General features: G+C 48.4%; 1 protein-coding gene across 2 annotated transcripts; it reads left to right on the forward strand.

Moving 5' to 3' along the window:
* Positions 1-33: 33 nt before the first annotated feature.
* On the forward strand, positions 34-19,443 carry MAFA (MAF bZIP transcription factor A). 2 transcript variants are annotated; one of them, XM_007488839.2, is made up of 2 exons: positions 34-2,483; positions 19,042-19,443. In XM_007488839.2, exons 1-2 carry the CDS (start codon positions 1,614-1,616, stop codon positions 19,180-19,182), a joined length of 1,011 nt encoding a protein of 336 aa, XP_007488901.1. In that variant the 5' UTR covers positions 34-1,613; the 3' UTR covers positions 19,183-19,443. The 2 variants fall into 2 exon arrangements, with proteins under 2 accessions (XP_007488901.1, XP_056678923.1); XM_056822945.1 differs by lacking the exon at positions 19,042-19,443 and having other exon boundaries at positions 47-9,381.
* The last annotated feature ends 609 nt before the right edge of the window (positions 19,444-20,052 follow it).

Here is a 20,052-nt window from a genome sequence, read left to right on the forward strand (position 1 = left end):
AAAGGGTGGTGAAAAAGCTTTAGATTTGGGATCAGAAGACTTGTATTACAGACCTGGATCTGCCCCCTGACAGGCTGCGTGAACTTGAGCAGGACTTTTCTGGTCCTGGATTAGACCATCGGACTCCAAGATTCCTTCCAGATCTAATTCTTAAGCTCTTTCCTCCCGGAGGTCCTAAGGAGTTGGGCCGGCGGGCAGTGTCTTCCTGAAGCCTGCTTGGCACCACGGGAGCGGGTCGTTTGCCCCAGTCTGGGGAGAATAGACTAGAAAGAAATTCCTGGTGGTGAGGGGCTTTAGATGCAGAGTTGGGATATCTAGGATCTCAGGCTTAAAAGCTGAAAGGTACCCGAGAGGCCATATTGTCCAGCTCTTTCCTTTTACAGACAGAGAAGCTATGACTTCCTCTGCAGACAGTAAGCATCTGAATTGGGATTCAAACCCAGGTTATCTCGCTCCGAATCCACTGGAGATCATCCCATCCCATTGGTCCAGCTGACTCAGCGCTTTTTTCCTGACCCAAAGTCAGTGGAGGAACTCAATGGCCTCTGGGCTACCACAGGTGCCCCTAGCCCGGGCTGACCCCGGGGTCTTGAACTCCAGCAGCCCAGCTCCACAACCCACGCTGGTACATCCCTCTCTCCTGTGCAATCCCTGACATCTGCCACTAGGGGGCCGTGCCCCTCTCTCCTGCTTCTAGCTTTTCTCCCCTTCCGTTTACCCACAGCTGTTTCCCGCAGGAGATTGACAGCTGGGCTCCCTGGTTGCCATGGGGATAGGCAAATGAGGGCGGACCTGCTGGGGTTCCGATTGGCCTGGGGGCTGTTGCCCCCGCCCGGGGAGGCGGGCTCGGGCACCGCTCTCTATAAAAGGGCTGAGTGCTGTCTTCAGCGTTTCAATCTTGATGAGGAGGGGTAGGGGGGGGGGGCGCTGGGGCGGGCCGGGCCGGGCCGCGCGGGGCAGCTTAGGAAACCGTGGGAAGAGGAGGAGGTGGGAGCAGCAGCGGCAGTAGCAATTGCTGTGAGAGCAAAGGAACAGCGATCATTGCAACCCGGCGAAGACAGAAAGGCGCTGGAGCTGCGGGTGGGCACTCGCTCCAGGAGCCCCATGCGTGCCAGGCCCGGGTGACTTTCTCAGCGAAGGCGCACGGGAAGCAGGCGCCGACCAGGACGGCCAAAGAGTTTCCAGGCGGAGGCAAGGCAGTGGGGGCCTCCCAGCACTTCAGTGAGTTCTCTCAGCCAAACTTTTCTGCTTTCCCCCTCCAAAGCCGGCGCGCCCCCCTCCTCTCTCGCGGGAAAGTGTTCTGCTCTGTTCCCCCCTCTCTCAGCCGCCGCCGCCCCAACTTCAGATACCCACCGCAGGCCGGACCAGGACTTATACACTTCGCGCCCCCTCGAGGGAAGCCTGCAGGAGGTGGGGGCGTGCCCAGACCCCCGATTTAATTACTCTTGTGAGGGGGGGGAGAGGCTCAACGGCTCCCCCCCCCCCATCGCCCCCGCCCCCAGTTCTCGCCTTTGACCCCAGCCTGCCCGCCCCGTCGGGTGGTGACATCCTCCTCCCCGCTGCCCTTGAGCTGTCAGGGCGCGGGGGGCGGGCCAGGGCAGGGCCTTCCTGAGATGGCCTCGGAGCTGGCGATGGGCGGCGAGCTGCCCAGCAGTCCCCTGGCCATCGAATACGTGAACGACTTCGACCTAATGAAGTTCGAAGTAAAGAAGGAGCCCCCTGAAGCGGAGCGCTTCTGCCACCGCCTTCCCCCAGGCTCACTCTCCTCCACGCCACTCAGTACCCCCTGCTCCTCAGTCCCATCTTCTCCCAGCTTCTGTGCCCCAAGTCCAGGCACCGGCGGCGGCGGCGGCGGCGGCGGTGGAGGAGGAGGAGGAGCGCCCACAGGGGGGCCCCCTGGACCGCCGAACGGGGGCCCAGCAACCGTCGGAGCTGTGTCTGGCAAGCCCCAGCTGGAGGACCTGTACTGGATGAGCGGCTATCAGCACCACCTCAACCCCGAGGCGCTCAACCTGACCCCGGAGGACGCTGTGGAGGCGCTCATCGGCAGTGGCCACCACGGTGGCCACCACTCGGCCTCAGCCTACGAGACCTTCCGGGCTCAAGGTTTTCCGGGAGGCGGCGGAGGCACCGGGGAGGAGCTGGGGCCTGGTCACCACCACGGTGGCCACCATGCGGCTCACCACCATCACCATCACCCGGGCCACCACCACCACCATGGCGCAGGCCACAGCCATGGCCACCACGTGCGCCTGGAGGAGCGCTTCTCCGACGACCAGCTGGTGTCCATGTCAGTGCGCGAGCTGAACCGACAGCTGCGCGGCTTCAGCAAGGAGGAGGTGATCCGCCTGAAACAGAAGCGGCGGACCCTGAAGAACCGTGGCTACGCGCAGTCCTGCCGCTACAAGCGGGTGCAGCAGCGGCACATCCTGGAGAGCGAGAAGTGCCAGTTGCAGAGCCAGGTGGAGCAGCTGAAGCTGGAGGTGGGCCGGCTGGCCAAAGAGCGGGACCTGTACCGGGAGAAATACGAAAAGTTGGCGGGCCGGGGAGGCCCCGCGGCAGGGGCCGGAGCCGGGGGGCCCGGGGCAGCGGCCGGGGCAACGGGCAGCGGCAACGCAGGCTTCCCCAGAGAGCCATCTCCTCCCCAGGCCGCCCCTGGGGCGGCCAAAGGGGCAGCCGATTACTTCCTGTGAGCTTTGCCCCTTGCCCGGGCCACGGCTGGGGCTCCGGGCAGACTTCGGGGAGTGAGCGGAGGAGCGACCAAAGCACGGATTCTGCCCCTCTCCTCTCTTAACCAGCGCTCCCCGTGCCTTTCCATTTCCAAAGGCCTCGGCGGCTCTGTCCGAGAATCGGGGCTCTGGAGCCTGACCCGGCCCAAAGGCGCTGGTGAACTTTGTAAATAGCCAGAGCTCCGAGGGAGGGGGGCGATAGCCCCTGAATTCTGGGGGCTACATCACTGTCCTGAGTCTTAACCTGGGGCCGGGTTGGGAGGGTTTGGGGGCCGCGGAGGTAAATGAATGAGAGGAAAAGAGGTTCCGCTGAGGTCGCCTCTCCACTAAACTTTTCCTAAGACTTTGTAGAGCACTAGCCCTAACAGCTCTCCAGGCCGCTCGGAACTGCCGCTCCCATGTCAACTCCCACCCCGCCGGGCCTCCCTGCATGCGGGCCATGTATGGACTCGGGGGGGGCTCCTTGCTCGGACCTGAGGCGCGTTCCCTCTCCAGCACTTTGGCGCCTTTAGAGTTTTGCATCCTTTTCATTCTACCCCAGTCTCCCGAACCCAACTCTGCGCACAGAAAAGTCTTAAAGGGCCAGACCAGGGCACACTTATGGAGGCCTGGGCGTCTCCCGGCCCTAACCTCGGGAGGTAACTGCAATCTCCAACTCGGGGATGGCGGGCACCCTGCATAGCTGCCCCAGTAGGACGTCTTCTTCCCCCAGCAGGGTCCAGGATTCCCTCCAGGCTTGGAGTGTGAGCGGGAGGGGACTTAGCCTGCTTGGACTCTGTTCCCGCCGGTCCCTTCAGTTAAGATGGTGCTGACCACGGGGAAAATGTTCGTTATTATTGCTACTACTATCATTATTAATTATTATTATTAATCTTATTGCTATGAGGATGGAGAATGGTTATTTTAAACAGGAAACTTGAGCCAGATTTAACTTATTTAAAGGAGGCCACTTGTACATATGTAGAATTTAGGTTTGGAGGGCTCAGCTCTCATCCTTTGCTCTTGCTCCTTCTCCACCTTTCTCTTTCTTCTTCTTCTTCTTCTTCTTCTTCTTCTTCTTCTTCTTCTTCTTCTTCTTCTTCTTCTTCTTCTTCTTCTTCTTCTTCTTCTTCTTCTTCTTCTTCTTCTTCTTCTTCTTCTTCTTCTCCTTCTCCTTCTCCTTCTCCTTCTCCTTCTCCTTCTCCTTCTCCTTCTCCTTCTCCTTCTCCTTCTCCTTCTCCTTCTCCTTCTCCTTCTCCTTCTCCTTCTCCTTCTCCTTCTCCTTCTCCTTCTCCTCACCCTCCCCTTTTCTCTGTCTCCCCATCCTTTTCACTCTCTGTCTCTCTCTCTCTGCCTGTCTTCTTTCTCTTCCTTCATCTATTACCTTCCTAATTCAATTGAATTTCACTTCCCTTCCCTCTTTCTACTTTTCTATTTTGCTTGATGATTTTAAAAACAAAAACAGGAGGGAAAAAGTATCCCCCCAAGCTCTGAGTCTTAACCCCAAAGTTTCTGTCCCAGCATGTGCGAGACCACTGAGTGAGCAGCTGCCTGCCGTCTGCCCCAGAACCCCGGGAGGCCTGCTGGCCCTCCCTCTCAGCCACCCGTCTCTGGGCGGTTACCCTGCCAGCCGGTCCCTAATGCGGGTCCCAGCTCTGCGGGCTGCCCGCCCACTGCTATTGGCGTTTTTTTTCTTTTCTTTTGTTTTGTTTTTTGGAAATTTAAACCAAGAGAAAGTATCTATCTATGCTGTTTAATCATACTACTACTATTACTGCTACTCTGGGGGGTTGGGGTGGGTCGAGGGTGGGGGGCCGTGCAGGTGGATTGGAGACAAACTCCAGCTGGCGGCCTGCGGCAGTGGCCGGAGCAGGCGGACTTGGGCCGCGGGCTGTTATTTCTCTATGCACCAGATTGTATTTATTATTCCCTGGGAAACGAATCTTTTTTTTTTTTTGTCCTGGAAGAGGAGTGAAAGAACAGAATGCTCAGGGTTTCTAGCAAACCCAGAATTGACAAGCCGAGAAGGAAATGAGGCCCAGGCCGCGAGGACTTTTTTTGTACCTTTTAATTTAAACTACTTTGTTCCGTTTGCGTTTTTTAGTTTTATTTTATTTTATTTTATTTTGGAAAGCCTGATGGCCTTTGGGGGGAGGGGGCCCTCGGGGCCGAGCGCAAGAGGAGATGCGCCCAGCCTGGAGAGCTTAGCCCGCGGTTCCCCTGCAATCCCGGCTACCCCCGAGTCTGGCCGGGTTTCTGGCCCTTTCTTTTGTCCTTTAGTTGGAGTCCTTCTGCTCGGTCCGGCTTCTTGGGCCCTGGGAGTGGCCCCTCCTCCCCAAGCGTGGGGCTGACTTTTTCCTTTCCTTTCCTTTCCTTTATTTTATTTTTTCCATTTGCTACGAAAACTGAGGAAAGAGAAAAACGAATAAACCTGTTGAGATGGAAGCGTCGCTGTCACCTCCGCTGCTCTGTTTGGGGGGGCTGAGTCCGAGTCCTGTTTCTCTCTGGGGCTAGCTGGGGGAGATGGTGTGGAAGCTGATCCGAGGCAGGGAAATAGGGAGTAGTCTCGGAGGCTCGAAGGGTCCAAGACTACTGGGAGAGGCCCAGCGAGAAAGGGTGGCGATCGAGGCCTGGGCGAGAGGCAATCGGGGCGGGGCAGGGCAGGGCAGGGATTGGGACTGAAACTGACCGGGCCTCAGTTGAGAAATGAGCCGCCCTGCCCGCAACCGGCCGGGTCAGCTGCCCTTCGGTCGCTTTGGATTGATGGTTGTCGGGTGTATGGGAGCAGGGAGGGAGAGGGCTGGTTTTAGTTTTTATTTTTGTTTTTCCTACTCTTAAAACGAAGCCTCAATAATCAAACGGAAGTTAGACTGGGAAGGCTCGAGGTTAGGCTTGGTCATTGACATCAGTCTCCCAGTTTCTTCTGATAGCACTATATCTAGCTTGTGTGCAAACCACCTTTCCTACGGAAAGTGCCCAAGTGCGGTCCAGGTTTCCCGAGGTGAAGGTGGGGACTCCGATGGGGAGTGGGGAGACCCAAGAAGGAGGGAATGTTGAGCTCCAGGGAGACAAGGCTTAAGAGAGACAAAGTCGGAGACGTCATTCCCAGGCTGGTTAAAACAGACCCTTCGTGTAAAGTGATGGAGCGCATTTTATCTTCCTGAACAGAACGTGTATGTGGTGTTGTTCCTGTGGTTCGGACTGTGGCTGGAACGTTTGGAGCCCTAGGGAACTCCCAGCCCAGCCCCGACGGTCAGACTGATGGGCACTTCCAGGGACCGCAGGGGATATATGAGCACAGCTCCCTCTCATTTAGGAGAATTTGCTTCTTGATCCATTCGGCCCCCTTAGTCCTATTCAGTAGTTCTCTGGGGAAAACCAAAGTTTCTACACTTTGGGGGCCTGGCTTGGTGGCTTCCTCAGCACCTTGAATTGTGCCCTACTTGGGATGTGTGGCGATCTGCTTTGTTTGGTTTTGTTCTTGTTTTGGGGGACCAGAGGAACCAGAGGAAAAAAAAGGTCTTTCCCTTCTTCTTCCTGGTTTCCTCTGGCTCCTCGATTGTTCACCTGGCTACCCCGTGCTCAGCAGAGCCCACTTACCTGTAGTAAGCACTCGGTAGGGGTTTGTGGATTTCGGAGATGCTAGAACGGCCTTGGTTTTCTTCGCCCTTGGGTGTGGGTGGTAGTGGAATTAAAAAACAAAAAACCTTCCTACCCACAAGTGCCTGGTTGCTTCTGTCAAGTCCTGGGCTGCAGCTAAGAGGATTGAGACTTGATCGAGAGGGCTGCTCCTTCTCTGAGCCTGAGGAGGGAGGGGACAGGGGGAGAATGCCATAGCTGGGGGCCCTGTGTGAGTGTGTGTGTGTGTTTGGAAAGTAGACTTAGGGATCGGGTGCAATGAAAGAAACAAAAACAGAGATAAGGAGGACAGGAGATGTGGGTAGGGAAGTGTATTCCTTCCCCAGAATTAAAACCTCTTCTGACAGATGTTGTCAAATGAGCAGTTCAAAGACTCCAGTTTTGAAGCCAGAGCTAGTAGGGAGGCAGCCCAGAGGGCCTATTTGTGTGATTTCTTAGTCTCAGCCATTGCAAGAAAAAAGCTTGCAGCTTCTTCTCCCAGCCACTCCAGCAGCCTGGAGCCCAGAATTGGGAGCAGAAACATCAGACACCGCAATTTCTGCTGGCACAGCTGCTCTGGAGTGGGAGATGAAGGCAGCATTTCTTTCTGCAGAAAAATTGGAGAGATCAGCCTTAGCTAGGCTGGGAAATGGGGGACTTGTGTCAGAATAAGGGGAGAAGGTGGTGGGGAGCGGCAGGCTGTGGCTAAAGTGAGCTATGCCCCTTATCTTGTTTCCTGGAAGGAAAGAAAAAAACCTGCTGTGGAGACTGCTATCCCGACTCTGGGAGTATTTTTCTTTTGGAGGCAGGGTTCATAGCTAACACTTATTCCCTTTTCCAGCATGTCCACTAACCTGGGCCACAGTGGGATGGGACTCAAGATTTATTCCTTTAGATAATTTTATTGTCTGGATCCAGTTTTTCCCTTTCAGAAAGGAAGAAAGGAATTGTCTCATTTATGTAGGACTTTTAAGTTTTAGTGAACCCATCAAGACTTTGAGTCTCAGTTTCGTCATCTGTAAAATGCAGATAATATCTGTAGCAAACCTTAAAGCTATTTCAGCTATCATTATTTATTACTATCTACATTTTACAAATGAGGAAACTGAACCTTTGAGAGGGTAAGCAATTTGTCTGTTATCGTAGGGAAATTTGTCTGGGAACAAAGAAAGACCTCAAATAGGACCAGATCTGGGGATGAGGTCTATGGATCTTGGAGCCCTGGGATTTGGGAACCTTCTTTTCCCAGAGTCTCCAGACTCTTTCTTTCTCTTCCCATCATGTGAGGACTAGTAGGGATGCCTTTCCTAGGAGTTGGAGCCATAGAAGAAGAAGGGGGGTTTCGTTATTGTCCTCTGCCAGCAAGTGGAACCTGAGGTGGTAGAAGGAATGAAAGGACGACTTTCTGCCATCTGAAGAAGAGTAAGGTAGGGAATTAGGATCTAGTTGTCTTTGGTCCATTTTCTTTTCCAGTCCCTTTACCCAGTGAGTGACCTGAATATCCTGAAATTCCACCCAGGTCACATATTTTTGGATGAATCTGATGGTAAGGGCAGAGGAAAATGGTAAATCGGAATACAAAAATTGGCCCTTCCCTTTTTGTAGTGCATGACAGCTTTGAGGAGAGGAAATTTTCCATTTCTATGCTTCCCTAAGGTTCCTAAAGTGCTTTCTCTGTGCCAATTCTATGAGGAAAGTAAAAAGGAGAACAAGGAGTGGTTATGAGATATGGGGCCCTAAGTGACCCACAATCAGAGTAATTGACAAGGAACAAGAGTCAGGATTTGAACTCAGGTCTCCTGAGCCCAGGGCCAGCAAGAGTTTTAAACCTGGGGTAAAGAGGAAATCACCATCTGGTGACCCAGGTTGAGTAGTGGAAGCCAAGAGCCCTGGCTTTCTTCCCTTTTATTTGGATGACCTTGGGCAAATCATCTCACCTCTGGATTCCTCTCCTTCATCTGCAAAATGAGGATCCATAAAACACAGAATAAAGTACTTTGGAAACCTTGAAACACTATATAAATGTCAGTTATTATGATTTTAGGATGCCAAGAACCCTTTGTACCTTCATGTTCTTAGAGAGCTGCCCTCAGCTCAGAGAGATTGAGTGACTTACTTGGTCATGGTCAGGTATCGTGGAACTGAAAGAGACAGGCTGGAGGCACAGGCCTTTACTTTCCACATCTCTTTTCTCTATGCTTTGTTGGATATCATCGTGACAAATTAATATTGGTGATATTTATTCATAATTACTAATAAATGAGAGTGCCGTACTGGCTGAGCGCCTGATCTCCTTCTAGCTCTCAAGCTGATGGTACCACCCAGCAGGTTTTGTCTGCACCCACCTACACTCACCCCAAATGATATCCAACCCTACTTCCCGATGGATGGTAATTATAAGAACCTTCATTTTTACAGTGCTTTGCAGATTACATTTTGTTTGGTCCTCACCACAGCCTTGTGAGCTAAAAAGAATAGGTATCGTTTTCCCTCTAGTATAACTAAGGCAACTGAGGCATAGAGATCTAAACCCACTTCCCTTGGAGGACAAATCCAAAGCTCTTTCTGCTTCATTGCTTTCCACTGCAGAGCTGACAGCCTGGGTTCTCAGAACTTAGAGCTAGAATGGACATTAGAGAGGAGAGTCCAAACTCCTTATTTTACAGATAAGTAAACTGGGCTTCCTGCCTCCTGTCCTCCTCCCACCCCTTTTCACCCCCCAGGATGGAAGGTAAGTCACCTTAGGAGGAAAGGCTTTAAGGGGGCATCTTGCTCAACGACAAACGGTTTGCAGTCCTAGGCTGAGGCTTCACCCCTGGCTTGGCTCTGACATTCTGGCCATGAGCTCAGTTTCCCAGGTTCAGTCTTTTGTCTCTCCTAGGGTGGCCCCTCAGCTTATGATCTGACTTTCTACTGGGTCACAGTGTCCATTTCGTCGTAGGGGTCCCGAGATTGAGCATAGCCAACTGAAAGGTTTGTGTGCCTGTGAGTGTGTGTGTCTGTGTGTATGTGTGTGTGTGTGTGTGTGTGTGTGTGTACACACGTATGCACTAGAGCAAGGGTGGAGAAGAGGGGAGGATGGGGAGGGGCCTATGCTGTTTCAAGCTGGAGTGGGGAGAGTGTGTGGATGTGTGAGAAGATGGGACTAACTAGAGCCAGGATGGGTGTTTCCATGTGCGTGCATGGCCAGCTGGAATCTTAGCATCCCCAAGTACCATCCCAAAGCAAGCAAGCCCTCTGCTGGGGGGTGAGGAGGGTGCACCTCAGGAATCACTGGTACTGGGCACTGGGCAGCTGGTTATCCAGCCTACATGTAGGAGGAAGAGGCTACAATGCCAAGAATCCCTGGTCTAGACACCAGAGACATTTAAGTTACCCGGGCTCCCCAAGACTGTGAATGCTGGAATGAGAGATTGCTGGTAAAACCGTACCATTTCAAAGCATAGGGTTTGAAGTTGAAAGAGACCTTAGAAATAAAATCATCCACCCCTTCATTTTATAGATGAGAAAACTGAGTCCCATAGAAGGGAAGGGACTTGTCCAAGAGCACATAACTAGGAAATAGCAGTGGGATTTGCAGCTTTGTCCTCTGGCTCCAAATAAGGGTCTTTCCCACTGTAATCTACTGGGAGCTATGGAGAGGGGTGGAAGCACTGCCTTCATGTGTTTGGGGTAAATCTCCAAATGTAGGTGTATGTCCCTGGAGTCCTCTGTATTTTTTTCTCTTCGTGTTTTATTGTTGGGTTTTAAAAAAATGTTTAATATCGCTTCCCACTGGCCACCCCCCCACAAAATAAACCCTCCCTTGTAACAATAAAGTATAATTAGATAAAACAAACTACCACATTGACCATATCTGACCAGGCAGGTCTCATTCCATATTTTTCTACTAAGAGGAAGGAGGAGGCATATTTCAATTTCAGTCCTCCTGTAATAGGACAGATAACCAGACACCCAGTGCACAGGACCAATGATCCCTGAGGGGTACCCTCAGGACTTGCTTTGAGATGGTACTCCAGGAAGCTAAGATTGATTCTAGCTGGCCATGTGGGCACACACGGAAACACCCATTGCTGTTGTATTGATCTGAATCTTGACCAGTTTGGGATTTTCCCTTAATGATATTTCAGCCATGAGCATGGGTGTAGGGACTAGACCTGTGATTTCATTGCTTTACTGAACTCCCGGGTAAGAAAACTCCTTCTACCAACCAAGGCATACTGACTACTTCTCTTTAACCTAGAGCCGCACACAAATCTTCTCCTTGGTTCTGAATACTCTGCATCAGTTCAAACAAATCTTCCCTAGTTTCTCAGAATGGTTTCGTATTTGCCATTTCTTATAGTGCATTAAAATTTCATTAAAGTAATGGCTAATATTTATGTAATGCTTACTACATGCCAGATACAGTGCTAAGCCCTTTGCAATTGTTATCTCATTTGATATTCATAGCAAACCTGGAGGGAGGAGGTGGTGGTGCTATTATTATTCCCATTTTATTGATGAGGAAATTGAGGCAAACAGAGGTCAAATGACTTGCCCATGGTCACACAGGTGGTAAATATCTAAAGTAAAATTTGAACTCAGGTCTTCCTTACTCCAAGCCCACCACTCTGGCCACTACACAACCTAGCCACCCTATAATTCATTTAGCCATTCCCCATCCACTGGACACCCAGTCACTTGAGTTCAACTTTTTTTTTGTAACCTTAAAAAAGGTTGTTATGAATATTTTTGGTATGCATACACTTTTTCCTCTGTCTTTAGCCCTTTGAGGTGTTTTTAATTTAATTTAATTTAATTTAAATAATTTACTTTTATACCAGAATTTCAAATTCTTTTCCAGAGTATTAAGACACCATCACAATTCCATCTGTGTGTGTGTGTGTGTGTGTGTGTGTTCCCTCAGGGGGCTGTCTAGGTAGCAATCTGAAGGAAGCTACATTAGAGAAGTGTGGGAAATATGTCTGTTCTGAGGAGATGTAGCATTGGCATTGTTTGGGGGTTTGCGGTGAGCTTGGCATGATGTCTTCTTGTGGGATGGATCTGTAGAATACAGGATTAGGATACAGAAGAATATTTTGAAGGTTGTATCTGAGTGGGGGTCATTTGGGATGGATTTCTCTCTGTGGACTGTAGGACTGAGCTGGGCAGTTTCTGGGATGGGGACCCCAGAGTCTTTCTCCTGCAGTGTCTCCCAGTATGTGTGAGTGTGGAAGGGAAGGTGGATGGAGATGGGCAGGCATTGGGTGTGTGGGGATAAGAGGGTTGCCTGAACAGAATGAGGAGGTGGAATAGAAAGAAAACTCCACACACTCACTGGGTCACCCCTTCTCCACAATCTCCAGCTAGGGCAGAGCTCACATTACACAAATATCCAGACAATAATGGACTGGTGCCTCCTATGCTAAACTGCTGCTCCTTTTCCAAACTGAGGGTTTGGTTGTTGTGGGAAAGTGGGAGGGATGCCTTCTGACTAAATCCTGAAATCTTGCACGAGAAATGGACATTTAAGCCTTCAGAAGGAGAGCTTCAGCAGCTGGGGCTTGCCTGGGATCCATTCTTTCTTCCCTCTCCTATCTCCCACCAGCCCTGAAAGGAAGCATCCTATTGTCCCATCCCCAATGACTTTGTCATCCCCCGAGGTCTAAGCCCTCTTTCACTGGCCCTTTATACACTTAGCTCCCCTCTGCATTCCTGCTCCTCATTCCTTATATTTTACCATCCCTTGGTATGTCACCAGTCCACCTAACTCTGGGCTCATTTGCCTTTTTCTTGCTTGGTTTGGGGGTACTTTGGCCCAAGTCAAAAACCTCTGCTAGTTGTCTCCTAATGGGTATACAAGCTTCCTTCCACCTCCATGACCACTGTCACTACTACCAACACCCCCAACCACCACCACATACACCCCTATAAGTCCAGAGGCCAGGAAGAAAGGTAAAGGTCTGAAAAGCAGCTTTCTCCTAAAACTTTGGTCCTGGGGGCAGATAGGTTGCTCTGTGGATTAAGAGTAAGGCCCAGAGATGGGAGGTCCTGGGTTCAAATCTGGCCTCAAATACTTTCTAGCTGTGTGACCCTGGGCAAGTCACTTAACCCCTATTGCCTAGCCCTTACAACTCTTCTACCTGGGAACCAACACACAGCATTGAATCTAAGGGTTAAAAAAACTATTCTCCTTACTTGCCTCCAGAGCAGTTCTGGAGGTGAGTCCAGTATGGCTAAGGATATCCATCAAGTCTCAGATCCCAAGATGAGGTGACTGTGTAAGTGTGGGTAAGAGAATGCAGGATTACCTTTTAGTTGCCCCTGCCCTGAGTAAATGACTATAAACTGCCATTGTTAGAAGAGCCCTCGGAGAACATCCCATCCAGCCTATATCAGAACAAAAATCCCCTCTAGAATCTTCTCAAAGATCCACCTCTCCTTGAACACTTCCAGAGATGGGAAATGCACTACCAGCTCAGGCAGCCCATTCCACTTTTGGATAATTCTGATCATGAGGAAGTCTTTCCTTGGATGGAGCCCAAATCTTCCTCTTTATAACTTCCCTGCTTACCCCTTACCCCACCACCCCACCCCATCACTTCCATTGTTCCTCATTCTGCCTTCAGGAAGGAGCAGAGCCAACTCATTCTTTATTGTGTATTTATTCAGTCAACAGTCATTTATTAAAGACAGACACTGTATTAAATTCTAGGAATACAAACACAAGCACAACTACAGTCCCTGCCCTCAAGAAGCTTACAGTCTAATGGGAGAAGTCTAAACCCAAAAGAAAGGCGGGGAAGAAAGTACCCTGCACAGTAGAGAAAATCTGGAGGGGAATGAAGACATGGCTGGCCTTCCTAAATGGAGAGGCCAATCCAAAGGAGAGGATGAGGGGGTTGGAGTATCCTTCCAAGGTCAGAATGACCTTTGGGGGGTCCCAATTTTATCATTCAATGTGCTAACACTTGCACCACATTCATTGTCATTGCAAATGAGATTAACATGATATCTCTACCTTCACCAGGGTCATGGGTAAAATGCTGACCAGTGCAGAACCAAGGGCAGATCCCTAGAGCTCTCCACTAGAGCCTTCCCCACCATTTTTGTAGCCTTAGCACTTAGCCCTCTTTCTGGCACATAGTAGGCTCTTAATAAATATTGATCAATGGGCTGGCTTCCCCAGTGCATTCATGACTTTTCTTTGGCTTTGGTCCTTGAACAACCCACTCTACATACTTGTGGGTAAAGCAATTTGTAGACCTTAGAAGTCTCTAAGAGCAGGAGCAGCTCTTACCATTTAACCAGTTCCAAACCTACCCACCTGGCCTGAGCTCTCCCAATCTTCTCCTCCAGGACTTCCTCAGGGATTTTGTCAATGGCTCTGCAGAGACTCAGCTATGAAAGCTATGTCAACTGAATTCAGGAAATACTTATTCAGGGTCTCCTGGGCCAGGCGCAGCACAGCGCTAAATGCTCAGGATTCAGGGACGAGAGCACAAGCTTTTCCCAGCACCGGGGATGGATTTCGTGGGTTCTCTGCTGCTCTCTCCCCTCCATGTCTGCCCGGTGAAAATGGCCTAGAAGCTTAGTCTTGGCATGGTCTATGCTTTTTAAACCTTTACCTTCTGTTAGAATCAATGCTATGGTCTCCGGCCCAAGGCAGAAGAGTGGTGAGGCCAAGGCAACAGGGTTGTGCTGAAACATGGCCAAGTCTTCATGGAGTCTTCCATGTTGGGGTCTTAGTGGTCCCTGCTTCCTCTTCTAACCATGCACCATCTGTCCCATTAATGACACCTTATCAAAGACATTTAGAGACTCCTTCCTCTTAGCCTCTCTGCCTTCCTGGGGGTTCTCCCTTCCTTCCATAGCCCTGGGGGGGGTCCTCCCTCTTCTCCTCGGATGCAGCCAGAACCTCCTAACTCCCACAGGGGATCTCCAGCCCCCGCCTCCCCACAGCCTCCATCATCCAGTCAACAACCTCAGCCTTCTGGGACACAGCAGCCTGCCCTTCTGTACGCTTTGGGCTCCGTCAGCAGCTCCTGCTGTCTGGCCACCGGCGTCCGGCCAGATCAGTTCCTGGAAGAGGGCTGGGGGTAGGGAGGTCAGGTCTGGGCCCCTCTTCTGGTCATTCCCGCGGCCCTTCCTCATGCTCTATAAAGGCCTAGACTCCTCCAGGATCAGCCATTTCCTTGGAAGTGACAGGGGACCCCCAACCCCCCGCCTGAGCTGGGCCTGGCTGCTAAGGAGCTACAAAACCTTGGAGCAGGCTCCGGGGCACACAATTGCCATCTTGCAGGGGCTGGAAAGGCAGGGGGGTTGGAGGAAAGCTCAGGAGGCAAATCTCCCCAAAAGGAAAAACTTCCTAACAATCAGAACAGTCTTACAAGGAAGGGGCAGCCTAAAACCTCTCTGCCCTCCAGGGGGAGGAAATGGGGGCAAGCTCTCCAGTAATGGAAAGATTTCAGAACTGGCAGAAACTGGTGTGATGACATGCCAAGAACTTAGGGAGAGGAGTCAGTCTCTTGGACAAGTCTTCTTCTCTCTTGGGGCCTCTGTTTCCCCATCTGTAAAAAGCAAGGTTTGGATTCAATGGTTACCAAGCTTCTTTCCAACTCTGACATTTTGGTTATAGCTCAACCTTTACAATTTTATAGATGAGGAATCCAAGCCCCAGAGAGGTGAAGCCATTCTTCCAATTGCCCATAACTAGCAGCAGGGCCAAAACTAGATGGTTCCTTGCCAAGGAAACTATAAAAAGGATTCCAATGGTGGCAGGAGACTAGATTAAAAGATCTCTTAGGGCCTTCCAGCCCCATTTATTTAGCAGTTTTCAGACCCCTCCCTCATCAAGATGGATCCCTCCTGAGGTTAGCCGGTCCCAAGGTGGCCCTTGGTGACTCCTTTTCCTCCCTCTGTCCACTAGGGATGAATATCATGGGTCAGGGGGAAGGCAAGGAATGAAGATGGGGATAACCACAACAATCATAACTAATATTTGTAGAGCACCTGCTATATGTCAGGGACTGTCCAAAGTGCTTTGCAAATACTCTCTTATTTAATTCTCTCAAAACTTTGGGAGACACATACTGTTATTATCCCCATTTTACAGATGAGGAAACTGAGGCAAACAGAAGTTCATTGACTTACACAGCAGCACATAGCTATTAAGTGTCTGAGTCAGTATTTAAATTCATATCTTCCTGACTAGAAGCCTGATGCTGTAGATCCCCTTTATCCCATCCCAGCCATACACACAGAAGCAGATACACCCATTTATACACAGGCACAGACATACAGTGGCACACGGATGCTCAGGCATAGACCACTTGAGAACATGGAAAGATGCACACATATATGGATATACAACACAGGCACAGTGGCAAGAAAGGTCCATACATGCCTAGGCTTGATGTCACTTTGTTTAGTCATTTTTCAATCATGTCTGACTCTTCTTGACCCCATTTTGGGTTTTTTTTTTTTGGCAAAGCTACTGAAGTGGTTTGCCATTTCCTTCTCCAGCTCATTTTACAGAAGAGGAAACTGAGGCAAGTAGAGTTAAATGATTTGCCTAAAGTCACACAGTTTATAAAGTATCCTAGGTTAGATTTGAACTTGGGTCTTCCTGACTGCAGACCCAGTATTCTGTCTATTGTGCCACCTAGTGGCTAGGTACTACAGATCACATCATCCCCATTTTGCAGAAGAGATAACAGGGGCAAGTGGGATTAAGTGACTTGCCCAGAGTCATACAGCTAATGTGTCTGAGGACAGATTTGAACTCACAAAGATGAGTCTTTCTGTGTCATGGACCCTGCTGGCATTCTGTGAGGTCTCTTAACTCTGCCTTCAGAAAAATATATTTAAATACATCAAATAAGATTCCTAGGATTGAAAATGAAATTAATTATATTGAAATGATTCAAACGATTTTTAAGTAAATTTATGAGCCCTAGTTAAGAACCCTTGACAGAATATCTTTTTTTAAATTGCTTTTAATTTTTTATTTTCAGAGATATTTTATGTTCCCAATTACATGTATTAACAATTTCCCACAGTTTTTTTTTTACCAAAAGCATAAGATCCAGATTGTTTCCCTCACTCCTCTTCCCCATCTCAGAGGGATTATACATGGATGCCGATGCAAACCACACTTCCATATTGGTAGTCGTTATAAGAAAATACCCACATAAAACCAAAACTTCCAAAGAAAAACAAAGAAATGAGTCAAAAATTGTAGCTTTGATGTGCATTCCTACTCCCACAGTTCTTTCTCTGGAGGTGGACAGCATTCTCTGTCCTAAGCCCTTCAGCATGGTCCTGAATCATTTATTGCCATTAATAGTTAAGTCATCACAGTTGATCATTGTACAATATTGCCCTTACCATATACAATTGTTGTCCCAGTTCTTTGGCAGAATGCCTTAAAGGTGGCTGCCACAATCCCAACATTTTTGTCATGCAAACTGTTCTCTGGTCAAGTCTCACTCACTGTACTTCTCCAGTTTGATTTTTTTTTTAAAGTGGTGCAGGAGATAAAAACCTTGGACCTGGAATGAAGGAGATGAGTTCAAATCCAGCCTCAAATACTCCCTAACTGAATGATCTCGGACAAGTCAATTGAAGTCTGCCTCAGTTTCCTCATCAATAAAATAGAGATCATTATAGTACCTATCGTGTAAAGAGCAATAAGTTAGTATTTGTAAAGTACTTTCCAAGACTTAAAGTACTAGCTATTATTATTCATTCTAAATCTTATGAGCTACAGGGAGATTAAGTGTCTTGGTCCATAGTCACGAAGAGAGTGGGTAGTCGACAAGCATTTATTTTGTGCTCACTGTGTGCAGTGCTGAGAATACCAATAGGACAAGAAGAAAGATAGTTCTTGCCCTCAGAGAGCTTCTATTTTAGTGGGGGAAGACAATGTATAAAAGGGAGTTGAAGGGGTACGGGGTGAGAGAGAGATGAATCTACCACCCATGGGGGGAGAAAGTCTAGAGACATCATCCTTACATCTGGATTCTGAAAGGAATCAGCCAATAAGAGGGAGAGACCATGAGGGGGCAAAAAGATGCTTCCATTGTGGGAGGCTGAAGTGGTCCAGCAGTAGTGAGCTTCCATTAATAACATAACCAAGTCACTTGACACCCAATCCAAGGTCTCCCTCACCCCCACCCCTTCCCACCATGGTGTTCTGCTTATGACTCTGTGGGGACCTCAACCAAGATCTTTCCTGCCCCTCTCTGAGTCAAATCCTTCTCTGTACAAATAGAGTTGGACCAGATATTTCTGTGGGTCCTTCTTAGCTTGGAGGCTCCATGAGTCTATAGTCTAACCCCACTCTTCCTCAAGTTTCTCTTCTCCAACAGGCACCATGATCGCAGTTTGTTGGAGGAATAGCTGGGATTTCCCTACTGCTTAGAGCTAGGTTTTCTTTCCACTGGATATTCTCTATTTCAGAAAGGAGAAAGAAGGAAAGAGAGAGGAGAAGGAAGAAGGGGCTTCTGCTGAGTCAAGAAGGAGATGAGGGGCAGTTAGGCTGCTCAGTGGTCAGAGAGACAGACTTAGAGAGGAGGTCCTGGGTTCAAATTTGACTTCAGACCCTTCTCAGTTGTGTGACTCTGGGCAAGTCATTTAACCCCAATTGCCTAGCCCTTACTGCTCTGACAACCAATACTTAGTATCAATTCTAAGACATAACCTAAGAGTTGTTTTTTTTTTTTAAGAGGGAAACAAGATCTATATCTGGCTATATCCTATTCCTTGTGGTCCAACCTAGTTCCCAGCATTCTCCTTAGCTCCTTCCTATTCCGGTGCTTAGAGAGATTATTAAATACCAACACAAAATCATAGAATTCAAGAAGCTTATCTTAAAGGAGTCTAATACTTAATCATGGGCAGCTAGGTGGCACAGTGGGTAGAGTGGTGGGCCTGAACTCAGGAAGACCTGAATTCAAACATGGTCTCAAATGCTTACTAGCTATGTGATCCTGGACAAGTCACTTAACCCTGTTTGCCTCAGTTTCTTCATCTGTAAAATAAGCTAGGGAAGAAAATAGCAAAAAAATAGTCCAGTATCTTTGCCAAAAAAAAATGGGGTTACAAAGAGTCAGACAACTAAAATTATTGAATAACAATATTTAACCAGAGGATTTAGGGCTGGAAGGGACATTGGAAATAATATATCCTACCTCACTACCATTTTACAGGGGAGAAAAATGAGGCCCAGAGAGATTGGGAAATGACTTAGTCAAGGTCATACCATAGTAAAAGCAAAATTTGAATCTCTTTTCTGGTTCCAAATTCAGTGCTTCTAAATACCACATCCTCTTCATGCTCTCCAACTCTAACCTACCTGGACTATTTCAATTCTCTGAATTTGACCTTCTTCCACCTCCGTGAAATATCACATTCCTACACTGAGCTATCTCTGAATCTAGCTCCAGTTTCTTCTCTATAATGTCCTATTGAAACCCTTCTCCTTCAGTGCCATCTCCAGATTTCCCATTGGTTACCTAGCTACTGTATTCAACTCCTTGCTGGAAATACAAGGGTTGCAGCAGACTCCAACCTGTGCTGATGGGACTGGGGAGCAGGGTGGGCTGTACAGACTAATGTTAGTCCTGGGGGACCCTGACCTCTTAGGAAAAAGGAGTCAGGCTTTTGATGCCCCCATGTCTATTGAGTAGGAAATTCGTTCTGGTTTAAAATCCAATTCTCATTGATACAGATTCTCTCCGTGACTGCATCTTCATCCCAAAGCAGCAAGCTCTGTCTTTCGGGCCCTCACACTTGGAGAAGGAAGTGGCCCAGAGCCCCAGTTCATACAGAATGGAGAATATCCAATTTGTCCAGAAGGGAGAATGTGTGAGATAGAACACTAGAACAGAGGAGTAGGTCTTAGCAAGGGAATAAAAGGAAACAAACATTAAGTGTCTACTATGTGCCTCGCACTGTGTGAAATGCTTTATAAATATGTCACTTAAAACACCTCTTGAAGGTAGGTGTTATTGTTATCCATGTTTAGCAGGTGAGGAAACTGAGAAAAACACAGTGACTTGTCCAGGGTAGAAAAACTGAATATAATCCTACAAGGGGGAAAACGAAAATCAATAAAATGTCTAAGTATTCCTGATAGAGTTGAGCAGAAATTTTAAAGGACAATATAAAGTAAAGAGAAATACAAAAAGGAAAATACCAGTGAAGAATGAGAAAAGACTTTATACAGGTCAAATATTTGGATGCTAATGGAGAGGGGAGCGATAAAAGCATCCCCTGAAAATTGTAACGTCAGCAAGTCACAGAGGGGTCGATTAATGGAGGAACTGGGAGAGATTCTGGTGTTATTTTGATGATGATTTTAAAAGAAAAAAGGGAAGGAAAAGGGAAAATATACACTAAAGAAAGGGGAGATTTATCTCACATAACTGGGGGGACATAAGAGTCTATACAAAGAAGCTCATCTCATATGTTCTATTCAGCTTGAGGTCCTTCATTTTAAAATATACATATATATATATAATTTAAAATATGTAAAATAAAACAAATATATTCATATAAAATATATATAAAGTAAAAATTAAAAACAAACTAGAGTACATCCAGAGGAGGGCAACTGAGATAAGAAGGGGGTTAGAAGTCATGACATTTGAGGATTGATTGAATAAAGTTCCGGTGTTTAACCCAGAGAAGACTGAGAAGACTGGGGAAGGAAGGAGAGGTTTCAAAGGGAAGGAAAAAT

This window comes from Monodelphis domestica, chromosome 3 (assembly GCF_027887165.1).
Source record: "Monodelphis domestica isolate mMonDom1 chromosome 3, mMonDom1.pri, whole genome shotgun sequence".
Taxonomy (NCBI): Eukaryota; Metazoa; Chordata; class Mammalia; order Didelphimorphia; family Didelphidae; genus Monodelphis; species Monodelphis domestica.